At 41.2% G+C, this 11,475-nt stretch overlaps 1 protein-coding gene across 1 annotated transcript in view; it reads left to right on the plus strand.

Moving 5' to 3' along the window:
• LOC126461130 (target of rapamycin complex subunit lst8) overlaps positions 1 to 4,976 on the plus strand; it is a 47,100-nt gene extending 42,124 nt beyond the window's left edge. The window contains exons 8-9 of the mRNA XM_050095972.1: positions 3,231 to 3,349; positions 4,672 to 4,976. Of these exons, the coding sequence (XP_049951929.1) occupies positions 3,231 to 3,317 (87 nt within the window). The 3' untranslated portion in view covers positions 3,318 to 3,349; positions 4,672 to 4,976. The remainder of the gene's footprint in view (positions 1 to 3,230; positions 3,350 to 4,671) is intronic.
• Positions 4,977 to 11,475: the final 6,499 nt, after the last annotated feature.

The following is an 11,475-nucleotide window of genomic DNA, read 5'->3' on the forward strand; positions in this document are numbered from 1 at the left end:
AGGCATCCGTTTTTTCCATCGCTTCTATGCAGTCGCTGTGGTTATCCAATATGTAATCTTCTTGTTTAGTGTGTTTTCCTTTGACTATGCTATTTTTCTTACATTTGTCTGTTCCAAAAGCCATACTTATATCATTGCTGAATCCTTCTGTTATCTTTAGTAATTGGTTGAGTTGTTGATATGTTGCTGCCAGTAGTTTTAGATCATCCATGTATAGCAAATGTGTGATTTTGTGTGGGTATGTTCCAGTAATATTGTATCCATAATTTGTATTATTTAGCATGTTGGATAGTGGGTTCAGAGCAAGGCAGAACCAGAAAGGACTTAATGAGTCTCCTTGGTATATTCCACGCTTAATCTGTATTGGCTGTGATGTGATATTATTTGAATTTGTTTGGATATTAAGTGTGGTTTTCCAATTTTTCATTACTATGTTTAGGAACTGTATCAATTTAGGATCTACTTTGTATATTTCCAATATTTGTAGTAACCATGAGTGGGGTACACTATCAAAAGCTTTTTGGTAATCAATGTATGCGTAGTGTAGCGACCTTTGTTTAGTTTTAGCTTGATATGTCACCTCTGCATCTATTATCAGTTGCTCTTTACATCCTCGTGCTCCTTTGCAACAGCCTTTTTGTTCTTCATTTATAATTTTGTTCTGTGTTGTATGTGTCATTAATTTCTGTTTAATGACTGAAGTTAATATTTTGTATATTGTTGGTAGGCATGTTATGGGGCGATATTTAGCTGGGTTCGCTGTGTCTGCTTGATCTTTAGGTTCCAGATATGTTATTCCATGTGTAAGTGTATCAGGGAATGTGTATGGGTCTGCAATGTAACTGTTAAATAATTTAGTTAGATGTGAATGTGTTGAGGTGAAGTTCTTTAACCAGAAATTTGCTATTTTATCATTTCCAGGGGCTTTCCAATTGTGAGTAGAATTAATTGCTTGGGTGACTTCATGTTGCAAAATTATCACTTCAGGCATTTGTGGTATCATCTTGTATGTGTCTGTTTCTGCTTGTATCCACCGTGCATGCCTGTTATGTTGTACCGGGTTTGACCATATGTTGCTCCAGAAGTGTTCCATGTCTGTTATGTTTGGTGGATTGTTTATTTTAATGTGTGTGTTATCTATTGTCTGGTAAAATTTCTTTTCGTTTGTGTTGAATGTTTGGTTTTGTTTCCTTCTATTTTCACTTTTTTTGTATCTTCTGAGTCGTTTGGCTAATGCTTGTAATTTCTGCTTCTTTTCGTCTAATTGCTCTGTCGCTTCTTGTTGTGAGATTTTACATAACCTTTTTCGTTTTTTTTCCGAGATTTCATTTCTTATAAATTGTGTTAGCTGTCCGATGTCTTTTCTCAGTTTTTCTATTTTGATCTGTAGCCTGTGTTGCCATGCTGGTTTTGTGGGTTTCTTCTGTGTGTTGGTTGGTTCTGATCTCTGCCTAGTGTGTATATTTAGTGTAGTGAGTGCTCCTATATAAACCAGTAGTTGTAACTCTTCCATAGCTGTGTTTTCATTTATTTTGTTGTGTATGATTGTGTTGATAGTTTTTATTGTTGTTTCGACTTGTGGGTTATTTGGTGGTCTATGCAAGAATGGTCTAATGTCTGTATTTGTGTCTTTGTATTCTATATATGGTAGCTGAAATTTTTCTTCTATATCTAACAACTGTGTCACTTCGTGTTCTATTTGTGCTTGTTCTGGTGGCTGTCTTAAGATTTCGTTTTCCTCTGATTGTTTAATTGGTGCGTGTTGTTCTTTGTTTGTTAGCTCTAGGATGTTTGAGTCCATTACTGTATTTTCTTCTTCTTCTGATTGCACATTATTTTGTTCCAGTATTTTTTGTACTTGTTGTTTGATGTTTTCTAATTCTGACTGGGGTATCCTGTTATTTTTTATTATTACACGGATCTGATCAGCTAGTCATTGTTCTGTTAAAAATTTTAATTCTGGGTATCTGGTAATAAATGTTGTGTATACATGTGATCTGTATCCAGTTGTGTTGGTTCCTAGGTTTGTTGCTTGGTAATAACAGAACATGAGGTGTCGATTAACTTCATCTGACCATCTCATCCTCTGTCTTTGTTTTCCTTCTAGGGTGGTTGCAGGAAGCATATCCTGCAGAACACCTCTATTTGGATTTAAATCATTTTCCAGTTGGCTAGCAGTGTCGTTACCATTGTGGGCGGGCATAGGGTTCAAGCGTCGTCCCCGACCATGACGGCGCTTGTCCGAGGCTTCTTTAGTTCTGTCCTGAACCAAGTAATCACACTAAAAGGGGGGTTAGCCCTATTAGTGGTTTGTTCTTTTCGTCGCCTTTTACGACTGGCAGAACATACCGGAGGCCTATTCTTTTCCCGGGCCTCCACGGGATTTATTATTATTATTATTATTATTATTATTAGTAGTAGTAGTAGTAGTAGTAGTAGTAGTGGTAGTAGTATCCTTTGTATCCACTTCTAGTAGTAGTAGTAGTAGTAGTAGTAGTAGTAGTAGTTGTTGTTGTTGTTGTTGTTGTTGTCATTTTGGTGGTACTAACATTAGTGCCAAGTGAAATATGTAGCAGTCAGATTGCTGCAGAAAAAAAGAGGTACACAGAGATGAGAAGCAGGTCAGTAGATATTTTTCTGATCCGGCTTGGCAATGAGTGTGCTACAGTGCAGAGTTTTAATTGAAATCTATTACTTTCATATATACCTGATGGCTGAAGAATGTGTTTGTGTACACTGCTACATGGTCTACTGAAAAGCAGGCATTTTCAGAGGATGAAGAGACAATTCTGTTGGACAAAGGTTGCTCAGAAACCAATATTGGAGATCTGAGTTTGATAAAGTTTCTGTCATTTGTAACATTTGTCAAGGGGAACAGAAGGAACTGTAGTAGTTTAAAAAGAGAAGGGATTAAGATGAAGCCAAAAGTAGGAGGGTTTTCAGACTAGAAATAAATGGGAGGCATGTGTCTTAATCAGCAGTGTTTTGAGGCAATTTTTCATACACAAGCAACAGAAGAGTTGAAATGGAAGAATTATGGGTAAGTTAAAATGAGAACTTGCTGAGAAACTTGAAAGAACAGGCAACAGATAATTTTAGTAATAAGATATATAAAACATTCGTGCCACTAAAAGAAAAAAAAAGATGAGTTGCAATCTCTGTAAAATCCATATCAGTGAGTACTTTCAGTGTATGAAATATTACTGTTATTATTTTTTTTCTCCTCTTAGTTCAACCAGCAGAAGGACCAGGCAAAGAACGATGGCTTACATAGCTCTTTAGGATCAGCATGTAAGCATCCACTGGATTCTTCCTAGATTCCTGAAAGAAGACTGGAGCTTGAAATTTTGTGAGTTGAGTTTTTGTTAATCGGTTTACACTGAGGTGACAGAAGTCATGGGATACCTTATAATATTGTGTTGGACCTCTTTGGCCCAGCATAGTGCAGCAACTATACGCAGCACGAACTCAACAAGTCGTTAGAAGTCCCACTGCAGAACACTGAGCCATGTGGCCTCTATAGCTGTCCATAATTGCGAGAGTGTTGTCGGTGTAGGATTTTGTGCACCAACTGATTTCTTAGTTTTGTCCTGTAAATGTTCGATGGGATTCTTGTTGAGCAAATTGTCCATAATGTTCTTCAAACTAGTCACGAATAATTGTGGTCCTGTGGCATGGTACTTTGTCACCCATAAAAATTCCATCATTGAGTGGCTGCAAAAAGTCTCCAAGTTGCCAAACACAACCATTTCCAGTCAATAAGTGGTTCAGTTGGATCACTAGATCCAGTCCATTCTGTGTAAACACAGCCCACACCGTTAGGGAGGCACCACCAGCTGGCACGGTGCCTTGTTGACAACCTGGGCCCGGTGGTGTCGTGGGCTCTGTGCCACACTGGAACCCTACCATCAGCTCGTGCCAACTGAAACTGGTCTTCATCTGGCCAGTTCACAGTTTTCCAGTCATCTAGGGTCACGAGCCCAGGAGATGTGCTGCAGGCGATGTCGTGCTGTTAGTAAAGGCACTCGCGTCATTCGTCTGCTGTCGTAGCCCATTAACACTGTATTTCACCACAGTACCAGAACAGATGTGTTTTTTGTACATCCCACATTGATTTCTGTGGTTATTTCACACGTGTTGCTTGTCTATTAACACAGACAACTCTACATAAATGCCACTGCTCTCGGTCGTTAAGTCGAGGCTGTCAGCCACTGCATTGTCCGTGGTGAAAGGTAATGCCTGAATTTTGACGTTCTAGCATTCTTGATGCTGTGGATCTTGGAATATTGAATTCACTAACAATTTCCAAAATGGAATGTCGCATGCATCTGGCTCCAACTACCATTCTGCATTCAGAGTTTGTTGATTCCTGTCGTGCAGCCATAATTATGTCAGAAACCATTTCACATGAATCACTTGAATACAAATGGCAGCTCTACCAATGCACTGCCCCTTTATATCACTGCTGCTATCTATATATGTGCTTATCACTGTCCCATGACTTTTATCATATCAGTGTATGTTTTCTATCATATATCTGTCAACATTTTTCAACAAACCTGTGCCTGTGTCACTTTTGCAATTCATAGTATGTTATAATTACAACCAGATACAAATCTCACCTATTTCGAGAGTATTTCAGTATGTATCATACATGTGTTTTTCAAACAGGTTCTGATGCAGCCATGAAATCCGAACTCTTCACTGTTTTTGTGGATGAAGATGATATCTCTATAAGGTGTCTGTGGTGCTCCCAGCCAAATGACACACCATCTTGTGACATAGTCTGAGAGCATGCTACAGCAAATGGAGTATCGTCATCAAGGCAAACCTGATTGCTGTCCATTAGTTGCAAATGATAAGTTGAGACTGTGAATTATGCTCTGTATCAATCTTGTATATATTATTTCTCTACACACTTTTTGTTTGTTTTCTTACTCTTGTTGTATGATAAATAAAGTGCATTTCATAATCAATTATTGCAGAAAAGTAAATGCAGTTTGCATACAATGAACTTAATGGTGTGACTCATAAGAAAACACCAAGTTGATCACAATTATGTCTCAGTGCCACAAGCCTGGCCCTGCAACAGAGCAGCCGAGGAGAACCAAGTAACATTCAATCCCTCCCAGTACTCCATTTTTCCCACCAGATGTCAGTTGCACAGAGTTAAATTTTGGACCCCACAAATGCAAGACTATGTTGTTATTGTAGTTTTGATGTGATCTTCAGGCGAAAGACTGGTTTGATGCCAATCTTCATACTTTTGTATCCTTTGCAAGCCTCTTCATCTCTGCATAACTGCTTCAACCTACATTCATTTGATTCTGCTCACTGTATTCAATCCTTGTGTCCCTCTACAAGTTTTGCCCCACACAGTTCCCTCAATTACCAGATGAACAAGACAACGGTTTTGGGTTTTGCCTCTGAATGTATCACATATACCATCCTTTTTTTGTCAAATTGTGCCATGCAGCTATTTACTTCTCAACTTAATCCAGTAATTCTTCTTAAGTTACTTGATTCAACCAACTAATTTTCAGCATAACAATTCCATTTATTGAATGGATGTGACAGTTCTGCACTTAGGCTATATCTTTTAGATGTTAATATATTTCTCTTTTTCAGAAAATACAGAAAGGAAAGCTCTGGCAGAATCTACCGTATTTTCTCGAATCTAACCCGCACCAGAAAAATGAGACTCAAAATCAAGGGAAAAAAAATTTCCCGAATCTAAGCCGCACCTGAAATTTGAGACTCGAAATTCAAGGGGAGAGAAAAGTTTTAGGCCGCGTCTCCAAATCGAAACAAAGTTGGTCCATTGTAATATGAGACACAATTTAGGTCGAATGAATGCCGATACAGCTACAGTAGTTTGGTTCGAGTCGTAACCTTAGCAGTCAAGCTTTAGCAGGTAGCCATTGCTATGCGTCAGGCGCTCCGTCCGTATTTATACGGGTACCCTTCCTTTTTCACGTGCTTCGTCTGGTTTGAATCGATTGCTTATTTTTCTTTGATCTGATAAGCGCCGTTTTCTTTGTTATAGGTGTTTACGGCACTCTAAGCTGAAAATGCATTACTTTACTGTGTCATGCATTGTTTGTCGCATTCAGATAGTGCTTGTTTACGGCCTGTCGCCGCTCGCGGCATGGCTTGCTTTTGTGCACAGTGCGCACTGCGCACTAATGCCGCTTACAGTTTAAAAAAAAAGAGAGAAATCGTCTCATTAGCGAAACAATGGCAAGAGATTGCTATTTGTTGTTACTTACACTGCTGCTTTCTTTGATAATGATCAACAAGAACCAAATAATCCATGCAATGTACATTGTCTCTTGATGAATAAACTACTACTACTACTATTGCGCATGATAGAAGATGTTCTGAACGAGAGTTAGCGAAAATTTTTCTCCGTTTCCTATCTACTTAATTCAGAAAAGCTGGTGCGGGAGGGAAGAATCCAGAGGCATGAGTTATGGAGCAGCCATTGAACTTGAGCATGTTGTGCTCAGCAACATGTCGTGCCACAGGTTGGTCAACTTAGTATTCGGCCACAGCTTGATGATGGCCATTCCTTCTGGTGGATAGCTGTTTGGTTGTCATGCCAAGATAAAAAGCTGTGCAGTGATTGCAGCAGAGTTGGTAAATGACATGCCTGCATTCACAGGTGACCCTGCATCTGATGGGATATGATAAGCCTGTAACAGGACTGCATTCCAACTACATACAGAGATCTCTAAACTCAAAACCCTTGCTCTCCAACACCTAGAAGAGCATTCCAGATATCACTTCCATAAATCATCCAATCTTTGACACTCTACATACACAGTGGAGCACCTTTACCAATCAGCACCACCGATACTACCCACAGTGAATCTCCTTGTCAATCCCTCAAAACACCCAGACCCTGCCTGGTTGACCTTTTCATTTTGTCACATCCTTCTAAAATCTCTCTCAGCAGACAAACCCAAACAAAAACCTTTCCACTTAAAACATCAGTCCTAAAGAAGTTTCAGTCTTATCCAAACACCTCATCTTCACCCACACACCAAAGTTTAGTAATGCTGGACTGGTCAAAGATGTCTCTCCTTCTGGCAATCCCTGCAGTGGCAACACTTGTTTGTTACCAATACCTCTAACCAAAGCCAACCTAGTCCCAACATTGGACCTCGCCTCTCCCAGTTCATACTATCATCCAACCATGACCCTCCCACCTAATCACCCCTGGTCACCTTCCAGGAATTCCCTGCCTCCAACTTGGCTTCACCATTCTTCCCCAGATCCCTTCCAGCCACAAAAACCCTTGCCCATTATGCTGAAGATCTCATGAGGGGCTTCACAGGCAGGCACTACCCCCAAACCTAGCCCACAAACAGATTACCTGTGCCACACCCTAATCCTCTCACCATGCCCAAGAATTAGCCACACAGGAGTGCCCTCCCCATCAACCAGTATCACCGTGGACTGCAGCAAGTGAACGACATCCTTTGTCACAGCTTTTATTATCTAACATCATGTTTGGAAATGAGGGACAACCAACCGAAGAACCTTTCCACCTTTCTTAAAGTGGTATTCCATTGCCCAGCCTGCCTACACAATGCACTGGTCCATCCTTATGCCTCTTCTACTCCCAACCCCTTGCCACAGGGGTCATACTCCTGTGGAAGACCCAGGTGCCAGGCTTGCCTGATTCACCCACCCAGCACTCCAGTCCTTCTGCAGACTTATGCTATCCCATTAGAGGAAGGGCCACCTGTGATAGCAGCCTTGTCATATGCTAGTTCTGCTGCTGTCATGTCATATACCAACTCTGCTGCGATCACTGCACAGCTTTTTACGTCAGCATGACAACCAACCAGCTGTCCACCAGAAGGAATGGACACTGCCACAATGTGGCTAAGAACAAAGTTGACCACCCTATGGCACAACAAGCTCGACTCCAGTGGCCATGTGGATCCTTTCCCCCAGAACCAGCCTTTCTGAACAAAGTCGATAGTAATTATCATTGCAACACATCTTTCACTCCCACAATCCTCCTGGTTTTAATCTACACTTACCATCCGCATACCCTCAAGTCAATAGTTTCCCCCTCCTCTGTCCTGTCGCCCCTCCCAATATAGGACTCAATGTCACCATCATGCACAGCCCTTCATAGGCTTTGGTCCTTTCATTCTTCTTGTCCTAACTATTGTTTCCCCTACTATTTGATCATTCTGACCATATTTATCCTGATCATGTGTTATAAATCTTTGCCCTTTCAACCTGATCTCTTGTGGCATTGTGCTCAACCTTCTGTACAATTAGGCCTTCACATCCATTCTCAGCAGCTGTGATGTTCATCTTATAAACTGTTTTTAGTAGATTATCCAATCTGTCCAGCTGAGTTTCAAAGTCTTTTAAGTCTCCTTCCACATGTTCACCTGAATTTTTGCTTCCTTTTATGCACAATATTTTGGCAGCTGACCCCACTGTATTTCACAGATACCACCAATTGTATTATCTGTACCCTCTGCCTGGTCTCCAACCAGACTGTGATCTATTGCTGGTTTTGCACTGCTATTTACACCCAAGTTTTATTTCTGGCATTGAAAATGCGCTTTGATGCTCTTTTGCTTTTCTGGCTGTACTAATATTCCCTGAAATGTATGTTCTATCAGCGTTTCCCAGTTCTGGTGGATGTGATGGCTGATAAGATCTCAACCGACTGAATACACTATCCTGAGCCTTGTTTAAACTGAAACTTCCATGTCAGATCAGATTTCATTTCATGATTATATTTGAGGCACTGGTCGGTGATAACTTATTTGCGTGGTTGTTTTAGTTGAGTTTATTGCTGATGTTTTTTTCATCCTTCCGTGACTATTCCAATAGTCTGCACCACGTTCGATGTGCCACATTCTCGTAAATTCAGTAAAAACCCAGATTTTGAAGATCTAAATCATCTTTAACATTACAAAGAAGACATTGTATCTTTGTTGAAGGGAGCGAAATACTCTAGATGACATGTCTCCCTAGGAGTCTACTGATCCATCTGGATACTGGGCCAGCATAAGGAAGATACAAGACTATGTGCCTCTCTTTCTCTGTCTCAGTCTCAACCTTTTTCTCAGGAGTTCTTGATTTTGACTGCAACAGCCTCTCATTTTGATGAGGAGAGGGGGGGGGGGGGGGGGGAGGGGGGAGACCAGCTGAATAACCATTTCTTCGGAAAAAAATTCATAGGGGTAGTATTTCTTGAGTGAGGCTCTCCTTGCCTGAGAGGGTTTGAGCTATATAGACCAGAGATGTTGGCACAGAATTTCTTTGTGGTGAATGGTGATGGCTGTAGTCGTGATGGTAATTGTGTATGGATTTACTAAATACTCTACGACCCAGGAATTCGTCTTCTTTTAACTGCTATTTTGAGGAAAGGTAGTTGGTCCTATTTCTCAAGTATCATGAATTTTGTAGTAGGATGAATAGAGTTCCAGGAATTCATGAAGTTTTATAGTTCCACATTGCCACACCACAAACGTGCCATCCACGTATCGAAAGAAAGCTGTTGGTTTGAACATGGCAGATTCTAGTGCCTTGTCTTCAGATTGTTTATGACAGATGAGATCGGACTACCCACTGCCACGCGATTGCTTTGCTCATAATATTTTACATCAGACAGGAAATGAGTTTCCATGAAAACATGCACAAGTAATAAAGTGAAACAAAAGTCGAACGTTTTCACAGTTAGTTCTAAGGAGTCAGAAAATGAATTCTCATAAAGATGGAGACTACATGGCGTCCATAATTAAAGTCCCAGTTTCAAAATGCTGTAGAAAGAGAACCAAATTCTCAGAATGACATCAAATTGGACATTGTGGCTGAGCGATTCTAGGCGTTTCAGTCTGGAACCACGTGATCGATATGGTCTCAGGTTCAAATCCTGCCTCGGGCATGGATGTGTGTGATGTCCTTAGGTTAGTTAGGTTTAAGTAGTTCTAAGTTCTACGGGACTGATGACCTCAAATGTAAAGTCCCATAGTGCTCAGAGCCATTACTGACACAGGGGGAAACGCAATGGAACAAAAAAGAAAATTGGTCAGTAGATGGTGCTATAAGCATCAGATATGCACAATGACAAATGTGCAGCACACGGCTGTTCCTCAGTTCTTGTCTGAGATGCCCAACATGACAGTCTCCATGAAGGATCGCATACTAGCGGTAAAGCTCTTCTACAAGGATGCTGACTTGTGTGCCAGTAACTATGCAGAAGTTCTGTACACTCAAGGGTATGAAAAAAGTCGTTGGCTAGATGTCTGCTAGGGGTCGGGAGAAAATGATTACAAAATTTGAAAAGACAGGTTCTTTTGAAGTGCAATGTAGCAGAGGGAGGAAAGCAGTTGATTTGATGTCTGTCGAAGATGTGGCTACAACACTGCAGGATGGGTCAAGTGGTGGTGTGCAAACATGCAGTGCACAAGAAATTGCCCAAACATTGGATATGGATGCAAGTTTGGCACATAAAATCCAATAAAACATTCTACACTGCTGTCCATACAAAATCACCCTCGTTGAGGCGTTGCTTCCTGCTGACAAGCAGCAAGACAAATGTTCGCTCTGGAATTTCTTGGTCCCGTGGAAGTGGACAGTGAATGGGCATGGAACATTCTATGTGTTGTGTCGGTAGCTGGGCCGACACCGTGAAGTTGAGATGGCTGCAAATGAACTCTAGACTAACGCTGTAGCCGATAGGGCACGCAAAGCTAACGCCGACGGGCGTGAAGTCTGGAACATGAGAACTTATAATTGAATAAGAAGAAAAGTATGTAGATGCTTATTACTTATCTTTTTATTAGTCCTTGGAATACATCTCTCTTGAATACTCGTAAGCTATAGGCAGTGATACAAATGGCGCCTTGCTAGTTAGTAGCCATTAACTTAGCTGATGGCTATTCTGTCTCTCGGCTAATGAGAGAGAAAGGCTTCGTACATCTGGTCGGTAGCTAGGTTCTCGTACAACTGGGCGGTAGCTAGGTTCTCGTACAACTGGGGTGAGTGCTCTCTCGTATCACGAGACCTGCCTTGGTGGTGGCGCTAGGTCTGCGATTACACAGTGGCGACACGCGGGTCCGACATGTACTAAATGGACCGCGGCCGATTTAAGCTACCACCTAGCAAGTGTGGTGTCTGGCGGTGACACCACACTATGGACATACAAAGACAATTTTCACCTCCAAGGACATGCCAATACACACGATTGCAGAATATGGGCAATGGAAAATCCTCATGCACATCAACCAGTACCATTTCATTCCACAAAGGTGACTGTGTGGTGCAGGTTGGCATCATTTACCATAGGGCTGTAATTTTTTGAGGAAATGAATTCTGTGGGTCCTGTTACATATACTGTCAATGGTAAACATTAGAGTGTCTTTTCCACACCAACACCATTCCAGCCCTTCAACTTCTTCAACAGCGTGGATGCTTGTTTAGTGTAATTTTCAT

Source organism: Schistocerca serialis, chromosome 1 (genome assembly GCF_023864345.2).
Source record: "Schistocerca serialis cubense isolate TAMUIC-IGC-003099 chromosome 1, iqSchSeri2.2, whole genome shotgun sequence".
NCBI classification, from domain to species: domain Eukaryota; kingdom Metazoa; phylum Arthropoda; class Insecta; order Orthoptera; family Acrididae; genus Schistocerca; species Schistocerca serialis.